Here is an 18,801-nt window from a genome sequence, read left to right on the forward strand (position 1 = left end):
TTTAAATTACAAAAATAATTTATAAAAATATAATGTCAAAATGTGTCACTATAGAATAATTTGCAGTTTCGTCGCATCTGAAAGGGAAGAATGAATGGTTAAGATTTAATAAGAAAAAAACGAAGAAGAGCAGCGAGGAGGATGGGATGTTATAAAAACAAAAAAAATAAAAAAAATGAATGTGATGCCATCGTGGCAGCTGATGTGAGCATGGATGGCACGTGAAGCCACGCGGCCCTGTTCAGTGTTCAGTACAATTTTGGGTTTGTTTTAATAATGAATATAATAATGTATTTATTGCATTTGCACCGAGAAGGCGAGAAGAGGAGAGAAGATAAAGAGAAGCCGTCTGACATGGACCCATAGACGAGCCATACCTTGTCACGTGTCATATCATAGACTCATGCTCTCCTGCTCCCTTAGACCAGATCACCAGAGTCACTAGACTAGACTACTATTTATATCTGTGGGTGGGTGGGTGGGTGGGTGCGCCAACATTTTTTGTTATTAAATTATTCACACACACACACTGGTCAGTGGTCACCTTCCCTTTTAATTTCCCTTGATAGCTAAGCTTATAGTTTGTCCTTGTCCAGTTGAGGTTGAGCTCACTCTCAGGCTCAGGCTCAGGCTCAGCAGAGTTTTCACTCAAATATTAAAAAATTTCCTTTCACAGAGACTCTGTGTCTGCTCTATCAACAAAACACTCTGACTCAGTTTGTGTGTGTGATAGAGAGAAATAATTAAATAATAATGTCATCATCCCCAAGAGGAGGAGGAGGAGGAGGGAGAACACCAACAGGAGGGGAAGGCCGAGTCGGGGCAGCAGCTCAATCGTCTGCGGCTTCAAGCCACAGCCGAAGCCGGCACAGTGTCCGCATCGTAGCACAAACAAGCATAGATGCCAAGCTGGATGCCGAGTTTGAGGAATTCGGAGGAGAGTCATTCGACTACTCGAGGTCGGTGCAAGCACAGGAAATTAGAGGATCACATGCTGCTCCTGCTCCTGCTCAGCAACGCCGAGAGAAGGTCATGGCCTACCTACAACACATCCAGCGTGGCCGGATGATTCAGCCCTTCGGTTGCCTATTGGCCCTTGATGACAAGTCCCTACGCGTGCTCGCTTTCAGTGCCAATGCACCTGACATGCTTACCAGTCTCCCTAATGCTGCTGTACCATCTCTTGACCTCGACATCGACATCGACCAAAGCAACCAACCTTACCAGTCTCAGGTGCTCACTTTTGGTTGTGATGTTCGCTCCCTCTTCACTGCCCCTAGTGCGGCTGCTCTCCACAAAGCTGCCCTCTCCTCCCCTGCTACCGATGTCTCCATCCTAAACCCTGTTCTTGTCCATTCCCGTGCCTCCGGCAGACCTTTCTACGCCATCCTCCACCGTGTCACTCGCTGTCTCATTGTCGATTTTGAGCCTGTCAAGCCCACTGAACTCCCTATGAGTGCTGCCGGAGCTCTTCAGTCCTACAAACTTGCTGCCAAAGCTATTGCCCGTCTCCAGTCCTTGCCTGGCAGCAACCTCCAGAGCCTCTGTAATGCTGTTGTTGAAGAGGTCTTCGAGCTCACCGGCTATGATCGTGTCATGACCTACCGCTTCCATGATGATGACCATGGCGAGGTCTTTGCCGAGGTCACCAAACCAGGCCTCGACCCTTACATGGGTCTGCACTACCCGGCCACCGACATTCCTCAGGCTGCCCGCTTTCTCTTCATGAAGAATAAGGTCAGAATGATCTGCGATTGCCGAGCAAAACCTGTTGAGATCCTCCAGGATGATTCTCTCGGCTTCGACATCACTTTCTGTGGCTCCACACTGCGCTCCCCGCACAGCTGTCATCTCCAGTACATGGAGAACATGAACTCCATTGCGTCTCTTGTCATGGCTGTTGTTGTCAACGAGCCCTCAGATAGAGGGGATGATGAGGCAGGTCCCGAGGGGCAACAGACCAGGAAGAGGCTTTGGGGCCTCATTGTTTGCCATAATGAGAGCCCTCGTTTTGTGCCTTTCCCGCTGCGCTACGCATGTGAGTTCTTAGCCCAAGTGTTTGCCATACATGTCAATAAAGAATTCGAGCTGGATAACCAAATCCGGGAGAAGAACATTCTACGCACCCAGACCCTGCTCAGTGACATGCTGCTGAAACAAGCGGGGCCCCTGAGCATCATTTCCGGGAGCCCCAACATCATGGATTTAGTGAAGTGTGATGGTGCCGCACTGCTATACCAGAACAAGGTGTGGCGACTGGGCCGAGCACCAACTGATAGCCAGATTCACCAACTCGCTTTCTGGCTGACAGAGAACCACATGGACTCGACTGGTCTCAGCGCTGACAGTCTCCATGAGGCAGGCTATCCAGGAGCCATTGCACTTGGGGACACAGTCTGTGGCATGGCGGCTGCACGGATCAATTCTCGGGATGTGCTATTCTGGTTCCGGTCACACACTGCAGCTGAAATGCGATGGGGCGGTGCGAAGCATGACCCATCCCAGGAAGACGATGGGAGGAAGATGCACCCAAGGTCATCTTTCAAAGCCTTTTTGGAGGTTGTGAAGATGCGGAGCATGCCATGGAAAGATTACGAGATGGATGCTGTTCATTCCTTGCAATTGATCCTGAGGGGAACTCTAAACAATGAGATAGGGAATAAGGATGCGCTTATTGCCAGTTCTGAGACTGGGACAGCAGCACTGGAGAGTAGGATTGATGAGCTGAGATTGCAGAGCAAGGTGGAGCTGCAGGCAGTTACAAGCGAGATGGTGAGGCTGATCGAGACAGCCACGGTGCCGATCCTGGCAGTGGACAGCAGTGGGCTGGTTAATGGTTGGAATCAGAAGATTGCTGAGCTGACGGGACTTGCTGTTGATGATGCTGTCGGCAAGCATTTTCTTTCACTTGTTGAGGATGACTCACTCACTACTGTCAAGAGGATGCTTGGCTTGGCTCTGCAAGGTAAAATCTATCAATATTCATTTTTAAAGCTGCAGGATACATTCTTATAATATATAAAGTCAATTCTAGGATACATTCTTATAATATATGAAATTTCAAAATAATTTGGAAGTGAGAGCTTACAAAATAATTATATTGAGATGAATCTGACAAGAGAGAGAAACTTTCGAATTGAACCCTATTCTTTTAATATTTGGTTTGTGTTTTTGGAGATTGATTCCCTGCTATCCTGATGCCATTACCATGTTTGGCGAAAAGGACAAGGGCATGAAAATGGTAATGAGTGATTCCCTGCCATTTCAATTCCATCGTTTATGGCTGTTACGATAGCCACGCTGAGGATGGATTTTTTCTAATTCCTGTCTCACGGTAATCGCTCCTATTCCGATCGGCGCCAATATTTTTATTTCATTTTCACGGAGCACCATCCTTTCTCTATTAAATCACTTCTCAATTGAAAACTTCACACTCCACAGAGAAAGAAAGGCCTTTGCTCTTCTATCGATTCTCATTCTTCAGGTACGAGAAAAACCAATCTCTTCTCATGGTCGATTTTTTTTCCCTTGATAGCGATTGACTTGAGTACACCAAACTATTTTTAGTTGTCAATTGAGAGTATACTCTGATGTTTATGTTTATCTTCTCATAATTGAATTCGTAAATTGTTTTTACCCAATCAAATGCAAATCAGTCGATCTGTGTTTATCCAATCCATGCTAAATTCAATTATTGTGATTGCAAAGCAGACCCATACTTTGACACCTCACCATCTCCTAACATTATCTTTTCTTTTCTGAAACAAATAATTGAACCGTTTCTTGCTCATGGCTGCTAGTACAAAACAAGATATTTTGTCATATATTTTCTGTACCTATAATTTTTGCTAATTTACGTTCATAGATTCAAGAGATTTTGTCATATACACACAACGCATAGTATGCTTATTTTCAAATATTAAAATAATAGGGTTCAATTCGAAAGTTTATCTCTCTTGTCAGATTCTCTTTTCAAATAAAAAAATATACAAAAACAGTAAATAATAGCTTAAATATTTTGATAAAATCTATAAACATGTTTTGTTCTAACATTTTATCTCAATTCCATGGTTCTAAATATATGTGAAACAATTGAAAAAAAAAAAATACTGTACCATCCTTCTATACCTTGTACCAGTCCAAACCAATGTTGTACCAAGGCTTTAGAAATAAACCAAGGTGATTAAGACACCACTGGTACAGAAACTGCACCAAAATACCCCCTGTCACAAATAAAAATAAGAAGGGTATTTACACTCCAAATCCTCTTGCAGGCAGATAAACAACACCCTTATGAGTGCATAGAAAAACAAACCTCATATTTTCCTGATTTTTTTTGTAATTAATGGTGAGGGTCTGGATCTCATACTACAAAATCCAGCACTGGTACAGTGCTTGACTGGCATGCAGAAACTGTCAACACCAAAGTCACTGTTCAATAAACATAGAAAATTAAAAAAATTATGAAATAAGTCACAGATGAAGGTCTTGATGTCTGGGAATTTTAGAAACCAAGGTTCTAAATAGCGATTATAGCGGCATAGCGGGGAGACCAAAAAAAAAAGCTATTACGAATAGCGTAGCTATAGCGGAAGCTATCACACATAGCGATTTTCCCTTTTTAAACTTTATATTCTATATTTCTACTAATTATCAACATAATCAATATTAGAGAATTGATGTAACAACTAAATGACAACTAATCTAAGTCTATACTTTTTATCAATTACGCAAATAAGAATGAAAAAAAATCTAAAAAATAACATTATTTAATAGTTTATACTTCATGGTATTACATATTATAATAGACAAAGAGCAATTAATTTTATAAGGTAAATGAAGTCAATATACATATTTAAACATTTTAAAATTATAATAATAATCAAAATCAGCTTTCAATTGAAACGAACGATAATAATTTTACAAACGAATACTATAAAAAGAGTAATCAAAATGAATAATTAGTATTTGAATATTTCTCGATATAGAATGATAGAATAAATCACAAATAAAAATAGAAGCATATAGTTTGGTTTAGTATACTTATCGTAGAAGACCATGTAGCATTAGAAATAAGAATAGAAGTACAGAAGTCCATATAAATTGCAAAAAAAAAAAACCATGTAGCATAGCAGTAGCTATAGCGGGTCTCATATAGCGGTAATAGCGGTCAGCTATTATAGCTATAGCGGTCGTAGCTGAGTTAGCACAATTTTATCTCATAGCTTAGCGTTTATGGTCCGAACTAGCTATAGCGTAGCTATAGCTAGCTATTTAGAAGCCTGTTAGAAACTGAAAACATTCAAAAAGGAGCTATGGTTTGTTCTGTACAAAATTGACAAAAACACATGCTCAATTTACCCAAAACTACCCCTTGCATAAACATAAATTTGATGAAATAGATAAGAAATATCATTGCTGTGTGCATGAGTTTAGGCATACATGAACTTAAATATATCATATACATTTTCATAAAGATAAAAAATCAAAATTAAATAGAATAAGGATCTTGAACTACCCATGGCACAAATATCCACTGTGCTATGGGTTGACAGTATCTCTCTCCTATGTTGTAAATTTAATTTCAATACGAATAATATATTGATTTGATATTGCTGATAATGTATGATTTTAATTTACCAATTTGGCCTAAATTTTGACCCGATTCACATATAATTATTTGCATAGTATATAGGCACCTTTATAAAAATATCATTTTAATATTGATCAGAAAAAAATTCAAAAAAATAAAAAAAAGTGCCATACCCATATGTGTTATAATATTGAGTTGTATTAGTATAATCGATCAAACGCCCCCTTCAGGCTTACCCTCTCTTACTTTGTTCTAGCAAATTTCCTTTTTCTTCTTCGATTTTTATTAATTGTTTGAGGATTCAAAGAAAGGAAAGAAAATAATGCTTGTAATTAATAATTCCTTGATTTGACTAATTTGTCCTTCAATAAATCTTTTTTTATCAATATTTTTTTTTTCAGGTGGAAACTTTCTTTCCAAACTTTTAGGAGAAATAGATCCTAAAATGTATCAACTACTTGCCTACTAAAGTTCAGACAAAAAAATGCCTCATTAATTTAAAGACATGAATTTACAACTGCTAAATGAGGCGGGAGTTTGACATACCAACTTTTACTAGGGAGAAAAAAAAGATAAGTTCGAATTTGATTGCCTTTATTTTTTGAACAGGGAAGGAGGAAAAGAACGTGCAATTTCAGCTGAAGACCCATGGCGCACGCAGGGAAGATGGCCCGGTGGTGCTAATAGTAAATGCTTGTTCCAGCCGTGACATAGATGAAGTCATCGTGGGTGTGTGCTTCGTGGCCCAAGACATGACGGGCCATAAGATGGTCATGGACCGCTTCACTCGCATTGAGGGTGATTACAAGACCATAATTCAAAACCCTAACCCGCTAATCCCCCCAATATTCGGTGCTGATGAGTTTGGCTGGTGTACAGAGTGGAATGTTGCCATGGCCCGTTTGTCAGGCTATCCTCGTGATGAGATTCTTGATAAAATGCTTCTTGGGGAAGTCTTTGGGGGACAGTTGGCTCGTTGTCGTATGAAAAACCAGGATGCCTTTGTCAACATGAATATTATAATAAACACGGCCATGACAGGTCAGGATAAGGAGAAGGTTCCATTTGGATTTTACACTAGAAACAACAAATTTGTTGAGTGCCTCTTATCAGTTACCAACAAGGTGGATGGAGAAGGAAGAAATACTGGTGTTTTTTGCTTTTTGCACATCCCGAGTCCCAACTTGCAACATTTGATACAAGTCGAGAAATTAACAGAGCAGACAGCTCTGAAGAGGTTGAAGACCTTGGCATATATTCGGCAAGAGACCCGAAACCCATTATCAGGTATGTTGTACTGTCGGAGGATGATAGATAGTGCGGGATTGAATGAAGAGCAAAGGAAGCTGGTTGATATTGGTTCAAGATGTCAGCGCCAACTCAGCAGGATACTAGATGACCTAGATCTTGATTCCATCATGGATAGGTATGTGGCTTTGGCTCCTATAACTCTATAATTTGTTTGTTTGTTTGTTTGTTTTTACCTTTCTATCTTAATTTCATTAGTATTACTAAATGAAATCAATCAATGTAGTTGCCTGGAGCTGGAGATGGTGGAGTTTGAGCTACGGGATGTGATAATGATAGCGGTGAGTCAGGTGGTTCTGGAAAGCCAGGAGAAGGGGGTGAGGCTAGTGTACGACATTAATGATAATGAGGGGAACCAGTTCATGTCAGAGGGAGTTTACGGAGACAGACTGAGGCTGCAGCAGATAATAGCTGACTTCTTGGCCGTCTCTGTCAAGTTCTGTCCCAGCGGAGGCCTTGTTGAGCTTGCTTCTGCCCTTGTCAAGCAACCTGTCGGAGAAACACTTCATCTCATTAATCTTGAGATCACGTAACTAGAATGAATACTCCCTCCCATTAGTTTCATTCATCTCTTTGCAGTACCCAATATAATATAATATATATAAAATTGATTATATGTCGTTTACTGTTAAACTCAGGATAAAGCATACGCACACGCAGACAGGGAGTGGAAGCGCAGAGGAATTAGTGTCTCAAATGTTTGGGAGCTGGGAGGAGGCATCAGAGGAGGGGCTGGGTCTGCTGGTATGCCGCAAGCTTCTCATGTTGATGAACGGAAATGTGCGTTATCTGAGAGATGCCTCCAAATCAGCCTTCATTCTGTCGCTCGAGCTCGCTTCTGCTGCTCCTGCTGCTGCTACTGCTCCCCCAAAAATCTACAAGCCCCAACCCATTAGGACCTTCTTGTAGACACAAAATGAATGAATGCCTGGGTTAAAAGTTTAATTTGATGTCGATTATTACTGTTTGTATCTTCAGTTTCTTTTCCACAGTTGCCAGCACGCAGCTACTGAACTGATCCGCTAATAATTTAAGCAAATTTCATGTTCATTTTTTGTGGTGGGTACTTGAATTTCTTTGTGGCTCTTTTAATTTTTTTTTCACAATTTTCTACTAGTTGCTGCATGTCTTTTATTTTTATTAGTCACTTGTTGATGGGAATGCAGCTACTCTTAATTAAAAAAAGAATTGAAGGAATATAGCTGCGTATCAGTAAAATATACTGGTAATTAGGTAATACCACTGGATGGGTTGAGGGAAATGTATACATACTATACATAGTAAGGGAAAATTATACCTGTTGGCTGGCCCTGTACCAGAAAAAGTTCCTTTTTGAGTAGATGCACCAGTATGATATAACTTGATATTTATGACACAGCCTGAAAGAAGCAAAGACAAATAAATGATTGCAACAATATTATATATGTAAAGATTGTAGACATAATAAACTTATCGTGTTACTCAAGGTTGGTAGAAGTTTTATTTATGGATTGATCCAGTTTAGGAACCAATAATGAATGGATCCATTAATTCCTCAATTTGCCAAGACAGAGACAGAGACAGAGACAGTACAGTAGTGGTACAAAACAATCTGGAGAAGTCCAGCAAAATAAAAGAGAGTATGGTAAGAATAGAATAGTACCTTGAAATAGCAGCTAGCTACTTGCTATTCTTTGTTCCTGATTCCTCAGGTTGAGGATAAGCGGGAGAGAGCTCAGAGGGGAGGATAGCCAAATTAGACCTGACTCAACACAATTGAAACGGACGGCTCAGATTTATTCTCAGCCAGTCGGGATTCGGGATGACACAGAGGGCAGGATTATTTGTGCTGTGAGATGCGTGCCAATCCATTTTCGGACCGTCCGATTCAATTCTATTCAGTCAGGTAACCTGAGGGGATACGAATTCGCCAAATTAGCCAATTCCCAATTGATTAAGGAGCCGGGCCGACGGGCCCTTAATCAAAGCAATAATAATTTGTTTCTAAGTTGGGCTCAGAAGTCGGCCCATTGAGCACCCGGAGGGAGGAATCCAAACTCTCTCTAAAATGAGTAAAATCTCACTTCGGCTCTCACCTCACACCTTTCCCACACCTCACTCTATCCTTCTTCTTCTTCCCTCCCGTCGACGAGAGAAGCCGTCCTTTCCTCCTCTCTTCCCTTCCATTACAGGTTCCTTCTCTCTCTCTCTATCTCTATCTCTCTCTCTCTCTCTCTCACCTATATATTACATGTATTGCTTTCAATTACTCTACAAATTCCAACCTAGTATCTCAATTCTTTACTGCGATTAAGTAAAAGGGGGTAATACTAATACATCCCCTCAGTTTACCATGCCAATATTATTATATGATGAATTGATGATGCATTGATGCTGATGCTGATTGATTATTTATAACAGTGGCCACAGCATGAGTTTCGCTCCTCTTTGCCATCTCTTGCCAGCACCGGCGCCAGCATCAGCATCACCATCTTGCTTTCTTTGTTATAGGAAACAGAGATTTGAGAGAGGGAAACGTCTTGCTACTTTTTGTACTGGTGCTAGCAATGATAGTAAGAGTACAATAGCTCCAAGTCAAGCCGAAGAGCGCTTCCAGAGGGTGGATATGGAGAACGCCGGTGCCTACCGCCTCATCGACCGTCACACCGGCCAACAAGTCATTGTCTGGGGCGGGCCCTATGACCCCGACTCCCCTATTCCTTTACACCTTCTCTCTATGCCCCAGCCCCCTCACGCCCCAGGTTATCCCATCCCATCCCCTTTTGATTTCCATTTTTCCATTTTCATTTACTCTAAATATTACAAACTCACCATGTAATGTAATCAATGCCTGCAGGGAATGAAGGTCCCCCAAGCGCCCCGTCTGTCATTTCCACTGGTTTTGCCAAATTGAAGGCCCAAAAGGTCAAATCCCTCATGATGCGCAGATCTTCTTCTTCATCCCACCCCAAATCCCAATCCCAGTCCCCATCACGATCCCAAATCCAAGTCAAGTCAGGGGTCAGCAAACCAATCCGTGGGAATAAAACCCTTGTCGATGATGTTGATGTTGACGATGATGATGATGACAACGACGATGATGATGAGAATCAGAATGGGTATGAACATAGTAGTATATCTTCAAATGAAGATGATTCTCCGACCATAAATGACAGAAATTCTTCCGCTGATCATTCGACTTCTTCAGGTGATACTGCGTTATTCTCAACTGGAACAAGAACTGAACAACAAAGAGGAAGAGGAGGTCGAGCCGGAGCTTCTTCTTTAAGAGGATGGGGAGGTGTTTCCTCAGCAGATTATTATTCCTATTCTTATGATCACAAGAAACTTCCTAGGAAATCATTTGCCAATGCCCGAGGTGGTTTCTTCAGCAAAACATCTTTCAAGAATCTCGGATGCACCGATCTCATGATCACTGCTCTCAGGAGCTTGGCATTCCTTCGCCCGTCCCATATTCAGGTCTCTTTTGCTGCTGTTTTTTGTCTTAGATTACATATTAATATGTACAGTACTGATTTTATTTTATATTATGTTGGGAAATTCAGGCAATGGCATTCCGGGCAGTTTTACAAGGCAAGAGTTGCATAATTGCAGATCAGAGCGGGTCTGGCAAGACATTGGCATACCTTTGCCCCATCATCCAGCGCCTGAGACAAGATGAAGAAGTGGCTCTAGCGGATGGCAAATCTGCAAAATCAGTAACCAGCCCCAGGTGCCCCCGAGTCATTGTCCTTGCACCTACTGCTGAGCTTGCCTCTCAGGTCCTCAATAATTGTAGGATGATATCAAAATCAGGCATCCCCTTTAGGTCCATGGTTGCAACAGGTGGCTTCAAACAAAAGACTCAATTAGACACCCTTGACCAAGGTTTAGACGTGCTCATAGCCACGCCCGGTCGCTTCCTTTACTTATATCAGCAGGGTTTTGTGCAGTTATCACATCTTCAATGGTATGTATGCACACATAAATATTCTCCATTTAATTGTATTAAATTTACTTCTATTTTTTTTCCCCTTTCAAAACAATATTATTCCAGCTTCCTGTTATTTCAGTTTTTCAGTGCGCTTGAGACCTTGCTTATAGGGTATGAAAATAACTTTATTAAATGTGTTAAATGTGTCCTTGTAGTGTTGTATTGGACGAGGTGGATATACTGTATGGTGAGGAGGGTTTTGAACAAGTTCTGCAGAGCTTGGTTGGTGCAGCGCCAGTGTCAGCACAGTATGTTTTCGTGACTGCAACTTTACCTTTAGAGATATACAACAAGGTGGTTGAGTTCTTTCCAGATTGTGAAGTAATAATGGGACCCGGGGTGCACCGCACAAGTTCTGGTCTTGAAGAGGTGGTTTTCTCGATAGATTTACTTTTTCTCTTTTCTGAGTTCTATCTTTTCTACCAGTATGGTGAGATGTGGATAATTTCAGGTGCTGGTCGACTGCAGTGGAGATGCAAATGAGGAGAAGAATCCAGAGACTGCTTTTACAAATAAGAAAAATGCTCTACTAAAGCTTGTTCAAGAGTCTCCAGTTCGCAAGACTATCGTCTTTTGTAATAAGGTCTTTCTCTCTCTCTCTCATTCGCGCGTGTGCACTCATCAATGAGCTATCAATTCTAGGCCTTTCTTGTGAGCATCTTATCTTTGAATTGTTTAAATATGTTTGGCACTTCACATCTGATAGTGATTCTGATTGTTCTTTTTTAGTATAGAAATAGCTGTTGTTGGATTATAATCTTCCTTGTAGTTTAAAGAATTATGAAGATTCTTCTTTTGAGATTGCACCCAGAACTCTTTAGCTTATTGGTAAACAACATGTCATATTTGAGGTCCAGTCGGGTTGTGTCAGTCCTGGTTTAGGTTACTTTGCCTTATAAAATTCTCAGATGATTCATGATTGGGTCTCACTTTTAGAAATTTGTGGTCCTTGTTTGAGTAGTTGTGAGTCGATTCTCTGTGAATTTAGTAGTACGGATATTTGTTTGTGCAGATTGAGACGTGCAGAAGAGTGGAAAATGTCTTGAAAAGGGTGGATAGAAGAGAAGCACGCATCAGAGTGCTTCCCTTCCATGCCGCATTGGCACAAGATGCGCGCCTCACCAACCTCAAGGAGTTTCTCAAGTCACAGTCAGCTGACTCCATGTTCCTTGTCTGCACAGATCGGTACAAACAAATATATATGCACTAAGTAGGGGTGTTCGTCGGTATGGTTCGGTTAAAACCAAAATAAGATAGGCAAACCAAAATTTTATTCGGTTTTAAAAAGTACAACTGAACCAACTGAAATAAACTTATCTACCAAATTTGGTTGAACCGAAATAAGAATATTAATCATAAAAAATAAACTTTTTTTATTAATTTTTTGAATTTTTTTTTAAGATGGGTTTAAAATTTTTGTTTGGTTCGGTCTTAATCGTAATTAAACTAAACTAAGCAATATACATGATGTCGTAATTTTTGAATTTTTTAAAATGTTTGGTTATAACAGGGGGACGGGTTTAAAAATTTCAGCCGGTTCGGTCTAGTTGGTTTAAAAATTTCTAAATAGAACTGAACTATTAAACCGGTTTTAAAAAATAAACCGAACTGATCCATTTAACCGGAGAAACCGAACTGTTTAATCCGAACTCTATTGGTTTGGTATAAGGCCGATAACCGGACGTGATGAACACCCCTAGCACTAAGTATAGAATTGTAAGTGATTTGGATGTAAAATTGTTGGTAAAATGGCAGGGCATCACGAGGAATAGATTTTGAGAAGGTGGATCACGTGGTTCTGTTCGACTTTCCACGGGAGCCAAGTGAGTACGTGCGGCGTGTGGGAAGAACAGCTCGTGGGGCCGGGGGTGCAGGAAAGGCGTACATTTTTGCTGTCGGCAAGCAGGTCTCCCTTGCTGGCAGGATCATCGAGCGCAACCAAAAGGGCCACCCTTTGCATGATGTGCCTGGCGCCTATGAACTTGATAGATATTAGATTAACTTATTAACATAGATAGATAGATTGATTGATTTAAATTTTTAAGTGTAACAATTAGTGCCTTGTTATTTGTATGATATGATCTCAGACCCATTCTGTAATATTAGCAATTTTTATTTTAAGGTTTCTTTTTGGTTTTATTTCGTACCTGATTAAAAATAAAAAAATTAAGAAAGTATTTTCCTGTTTAATTTCCTGTGCGTTTCAAGTCACCATCTGATCAATCATTTCATTTGTAAATATATACATAACTGGCCAGTAATGCGTCTCAAAAATGGAAGGAGATCACCTGCTTCCAGGTGCAGGAAAATCCTGCCCCCTCAGTAACTGCCGGATGAGGCCGGTTATTATTAATTTTTGAATTGGAGGTCCACCGATAGTAACTACGTAACTTTGGGGGCAGGAATTTTTTGTTCCCCGGGGAACAGAGAATTCGGTCTCATAAAAAATACCAAGAGAGACAGGATTCTTGTTTCTTTTGATATAAACTGTGATAAATTTCAAGGGTTTTAATGTAGAAAATAGAGGAAAAAAGAACACGTTTCCTATTGTTTGCTTAATTACAAAACTGTAGGTAAATATTTTGTAAAAGTTATACAAGGACCCTATAAATATAAAGAATATATCATAACATGCAATAAAATTTGGATTCCAAGTATATATATTTTTCGCATGAAGAATATTTTTATATGAAGATCATGATTTATTGTTTGAATTGGATCGACTATTTAGATTTTGAAAGTGAAAATATGAATCTGTAGACTGTAGTATGGACTGAAGTGCACTATGATGCATAGCATCGTACTCCATATAAAAAATATTATCTTATATGATTCCGATTTAATGAGACCATCCGAAACAATGTGGGCAAACATCGTGGCAAAGGGGGCCTTTAATATTCGTACCAAAGCATATAAACATGGCAAATTTCTATATGTAATGTATGTAATGTATTAGAAGAACATGGCAAATTTCTATTACGCAGCAATATATGAACAACTTTTGCCTTTAGTCACGGCATGATGCATATAATAGAAGAAAGCCATGGGATATCTTTTTTTTCTCTTAACACCCCATGTATTTCGTAATTCATACATTGACCTCTACGAGTACCGATTTTAATTGATTTGGGCTCAAGTGGACCGGCTTCCAGTTTGAATAAAATTATTGGCATTGGCGTCAGAACCCCAAACATTATTTAATTCACTGAAAAAATCATTTAATTTCACTAATTTCAAATTATTCTTGTAAAACAATAGAAATTGAGAATATTTTCTTATAATTCTTGATAGTTCAGTTCAGTTCAGCATAAAAATAAAAATTATGATTTATCAATATAATCAAAACAACTAATTTAATTTATAGCGAACAACACTAATTTAGTATATTTTTGTAATTAAGTTTCAATTATGCAGGAAGTAATAAAACAAAGAACTTAACCTATATGTACATAGTTTAAAAAAAAAAAATATGATTGTAATATTTTTTTAAACCCCATTTGATTAAACAATATATTTTGCATCTTAAAGATAAGAAATACAAATTATGTCCCAAGAGGCATGCATTAATTGCTGATAACTTCATAATTGGAAAAATAGTGAAAAAAATAGTAAAGAAATCTTTTTAAAATCCTGTCAACAAATATTACTGGAATTCAAAATGGTATACATATATTTTTCGATGATTTCTAAAAATATACTTAGATTTACAGAGATTGAAATTAAGAAAATAATGGAAGAAACTACATATACAGAAGCTAACGAAACATACAAATTAATTATTAAACATTTATCATATTTTTACTTATAATAATCAGATAAATAATCATAAAAAATGAACTCCTTTGCATTGAGTACAATTACAATTATAAAAACCAAAAGTACATAACAATAGAAAATTAAACCTACCAATTACCATGACAACGGGCAAGTATGAAAAGTTGAATGGCCCGGAAACAACAAACTAAAAAAAGAGAACTTATAAGAGTAGAATCAGGGTGTTCTTAAGTTCATCAAACCTCTTGGTGAGCTCAAGTCTAAAACCCGTCAAATCGGCTTCAAATGACGAATCCGAACCGTTGAAACCCGCCCATCTCACGAGTGATGTGTCTACATGTGAAAATTTTAAACATTCGAATTAATTTAGTATAAAGTCAAGCTTCCTGGAGCCTTTTGCAACCTCTCCAATATGGGCGTTGAATCTTCCTAGAGCCCATAACGCACGAGCTTCAATGTGGTGAGGTTTGTTGGGAACATCTCAACACTTGGAACACATATATTTCTTTCCCAATATCCCTCGAGAACTAGTTTTTGTATCTAGTGTTTCTCTTCCATCAACTATTTTGAACCATTAAAATCAATGGTTTCTAGATTATAGAAGGAAAAGTTCTTAAATATATCTTGTGGAATAATGCAGCTCCTTTACCCCAAGTACCTCAAGTGTAACAAGCCCTTCAGCCACTGTCTCCGAGTAAATGTGGCCATATCGATACTCTCCAAGGTTAGCACTATAAGTAACCTAAAGCCACTATTATCATATGAACTTCTCTCAAAACCAAAACAGAGTAAAGAACGAGTGTTTTCTGAATAAATGCCATCCTCCGTGGGAGTGCAAAATTACAGTGCCGCACGGTGTGGCTTGCTGGCAGCTAGGTTGTTAACATCTTGTTTTGAGAATATAGTGAAAAAGTTCTCATCCTTAGCTTTGTAGATAGCTAGGTCCCGTAGAAGATCATGCATACTACAGTATTTGCAATAGACGTTCCAAGATTTTTTAGTAACTTGAATCAAGCACCTACAACTGTATTTTTCATACAAATTGGCATCAAAAAAGAAGGGAAATATTTGTTTATTAATAAGTAGGTATTATTTTTTTTTTTTTATATATTGAAGTTTTGTAGGTAAGTATAGTTAAATTTACATGTTTGACAATTTGATCCAGTTCACTCAAACAAAAAAAAAAAAAAACAAAAAGATAATCTGATCCAATCAAAGCAAAAACAAGTTTTTTTACTATGTTGGCAGAGGATAGAGAATTAAATCGACAAAAGCATTATTTGCAATAATAAGAAATTACAATATTAGCTTTGGTTACAAATAAAATATTTTAATGGTCATTTTTAAAATTATATTGACTGCAATAAATTGAGTTATTATTTTTTGTACAATAGATGTGAAGCAAAATTAATTTTATCTTATCATTGGAAATTACTTTTTAAAATGGAGATCATGTCTGTACCGGGAATTGATTGAATTTAGGGAGAGCCTTTAGAGTTTAGAATGGTAAGTACCATAAAAAAATAGAATTGAGATGAGATGTACCTTTGCACTAGTTCTTCAAGGCATTTCTCAGCTCTGTCCTCTATTGTTCCAGCTCTATCTTTTGGTACAAATCCTTCAGCCATCCACATTCTTGTAACGTGCTGTCATGCAATCTTATAATCTTCTGGAAAAGAAGCAAAATAAAGAAAACATGGTTTGAGTTCATAAGGCAAGTTTTCACAACTCATGGCTAGGACCTGCGAGCACTTCTTTCCATCTTCGTCGTGCCAATCCATGGTTTCCTTCATTGTTCTCTAGGCGATGTAGTTGCGCTTTCTCCTTGATAGGATACCGGCTAGCACAACTAATGCTAAGGGTAGCCCACCACTTTTTTTTGTTAATTTTTTGGCAACTTCCAAGAGAACAAGAGGGTAATTCTCAGGTTTTATAGGTTGTTGGAAAGCCTTCTGAAGAGGAGAGCTAGACTCTCGTTGGAATTTAGGTAATTGAGTTGATACGGTTTTGTATTGCAATCTGCCGCATTAGCAACATCTTTGAATCTGCTGGTAATTATTATGCGACTCATATTATTTGAATCAGGTATTGCTATTTTCAGTTGCTTCCAAAGATCAGCCGTCCACACATCATCTAGAATAATTAAGAACCTTTTGTCTCTCAAGGTGCTCTTAATTTTCACCGGTATATCATCATCTGTCAGAGGTGGATTTTGTCTTCTCATTTCAGGTTCGATTGAGTAAAGGATTTCTATGAAGAGATCATTTAAATTGAACTTTTGGGAAATGGACAGCCATGCAAGACAATCGAATTGGCCCTCCAACTCCACACTGTGGATAAAAGAAATGAATGTGTTAAAAAAAAAAAAAAAAAAGATTCAGCAATAGAAATTTTCATTGGAGATCTGATCTATAATAAGTTGATTGATTGATTATTTATATGTCATTACGAAATAAGATGGGGCCGTAGTATAGTTGGCTAGAAGAAAAGGTCCTAGGAATGTGGTTACCCAAAGGTCGAGAGTTGAAGCCCCTCTCACGACTTTTCAGCTTTCTGCGAAGCTCTCAAAAAAATTGGAGCCATTCTTACCATCATACAAGGTATTGATTGCTAATAGTAATGAAGAATTCATGATAATTTCTCCCTAAGTTTACCAGATTAGATTTCATGACTTGTTGAGAAGGAAGAAATCTAAACAACCAGTTGGTTTCAGATTTAGCAATAATTCTCTGAATTGATATAAAAACATGGAATGGAATAGGCCACTAAAAATTGCTATTTCCGAGCATATCGGTACTAGCAAAATGAATGAGTATCGACGACAATAGAATAGCCATGCCGTACGTACCTTTTGTATATTTTTATTTTTTGAGCGAGGGTGGTCTTGCCTACGCCGCCGGTACCCACAGTCGAGAGCACCATGCGCCTTGAAATGCTTCTATCAACCTCTTGTGAGTCATCAAAATCAAAAGGTTTTGTCGGCCTAAAAGACAGTTGGGGCTGACCAAGATCTGTAATTCCCAAGTCGATTCGAAGCTTCAGCTTCATCGGAATCGGAATCGGAATTTTACTGTACCATCTTCTATTCTATTCTATTCTATTCTGTGGATGGTGACGGTTTTCTTCAATCTCAACCAGGAAGGTATCAATGGAAATTAAGTGTAAGTGGAGTTTGAAGAAGAAACACAGCAGAGATCTAGAGAAGGGGAGGCCTAGCCTGGGAGAAGAAAGAAAATAAAGGAATGGTTGTCTCTTCCCCAAAGTAACTTGTCAAGTCTCTTCCCCAAAGTAGATACGGGGAACATGTGGCCTCCTTATCCTTATTATCTGGGATCCAATTTCTTTTTCAGATAAGGTTGAGACAATCAAGCCCAATAATGACCCATATATAGCAATGCAGGGGATGGACTGTGCCATCTTGGGCCATATATAAATATAAATATAAATATAAATATAAATATAAATATATAGGAATTAATTAATCGAATTGGGTCAAATTGTTGACTCTATCGTAACGTAACATCATCCATATCGTCACCTCTGTATTCTAGCGGCGGAACAGGGACAGCCGGACAGGGACTACACAAACACAATGCAAGAAAACACAACGAACCGGCTACTTTACAATTATGTCCCTTGATGTATTTTCTCCTAACTTAGCAAGAATAAGTAGCTGCTTTTATTAGGATCTTTCACATCAGAAATTAATTAAAGCCAAGCTGTGTTCAGGACATCTGACACTGATAGAGGTTGAACAACAAAAATATATAATTGGACATGTATATATATATATATATATACTCATTTAGAGTAACGCTACATACTTTGAAAATTAAAGTGTGTTTTAATTTACGCTTATATCTCTAGTTATAAAGTTCAAAATGTCAATCCGAACTGTTTAAGTTGATATCTATATTAAATTGTGGTTGGAGACCAAATTTTATAATTTTTGGAAATTTTTATTATTTTTAAATTTTTTTTAAAATCACTATTTTTGATGGTCTAGAATTTTCTGAAAAACACTAATTTTGAATTTTTTTTTAAAAATAGTAAAAAATTAAAAAAAATATATATAAAATTTGATCTCCAAACACAATTTAATAAGGATATCAACTTGAACAATTTGAATCGACGTTTTGAACTTTGAAACTAT

At 38.4% G+C, this 18,801-nt stretch overlaps 4 protein-coding genes across 4 annotated transcripts in view; 2 read left to right on the forward strand and 2 right to left on the reverse strand.

Annotated features, from left to right (window-relative positions):
* The window catches only part of LOC144556520 (uncharacterized), an 83,337-nt gene that overhangs the window by 23,991 nt on the left and 40,545 nt on the right, over positions 1-18,801 (reverse strand). The gene's annotated exons all lie outside the window — the stretch shown is intronic.
* On the forward strand, positions 502-7,946 carry LOC144556598 (phytochrome A-like). The gene is made up of 4 exons (XM_078304978.1): positions 502-2,965; positions 6,203-7,019; positions 7,128-7,430; positions 7,540-7,946. The coding sequence occupies exons 1-4, from the start codon at positions 754-756 to the stop codon at positions 7,808-7,810; spliced, it is 3,603 nt and encodes a 1,200-aa protein (XP_078161104.1). The 5' UTR covers positions 502-753; the 3' UTR covers positions 7,811-7,946.
* On the forward strand, positions 8,926-13,001 carry LOC144557442 (DEAD-box ATP-dependent RNA helicase 50-like). Its single transcript, XM_078306014.1, has 8 exons — positions 8,926-9,072; positions 9,302-9,642; positions 9,738-10,360; positions 10,447-10,850; positions 11,030-11,243; positions 11,326-11,457; positions 11,887-12,059; positions 12,630-13,001. The coding sequence occupies exons 2-8, from the start codon at positions 9,312-9,314 to the stop codon at positions 12,868-12,870; spliced, it is 2,118 nt and encodes a 705-aa protein (XP_078162140.1). The 5' UTR covers positions 8,926-9,072; positions 9,302-9,311; the 3' UTR covers positions 12,871-13,001.
* On the reverse strand, positions 14,695-17,903 carry LOC144557571 (putative disease resistance RPP13-like protein 3). The gene is made up of 3 exons (XM_078306158.1): positions 17,497-17,903; positions 16,194-16,978; positions 14,695-15,666 (listed from the first exon to the last, which is right to left on the reverse strand). Exons 1-2 carry the CDS (start codon positions 17,694-17,696, stop codon positions 16,579-16,581), a joined length of 600 nt encoding a protein of 199 aa, XP_078162284.1. The 5' UTR covers positions 17,697-17,903; the 3' UTR covers positions 14,695-15,666; positions 16,194-16,578.

Source organism: Carex rostrata, chromosome 7, assembly GCF_964058835.1.
Source record: "Carex rostrata chromosome 7, lpCarRost1.2, whole genome shotgun sequence".
Taxonomy (NCBI): domain Eukaryota; kingdom Viridiplantae; phylum Streptophyta; class Magnoliopsida; order Poales; family Cyperaceae; genus Carex; species Carex rostrata.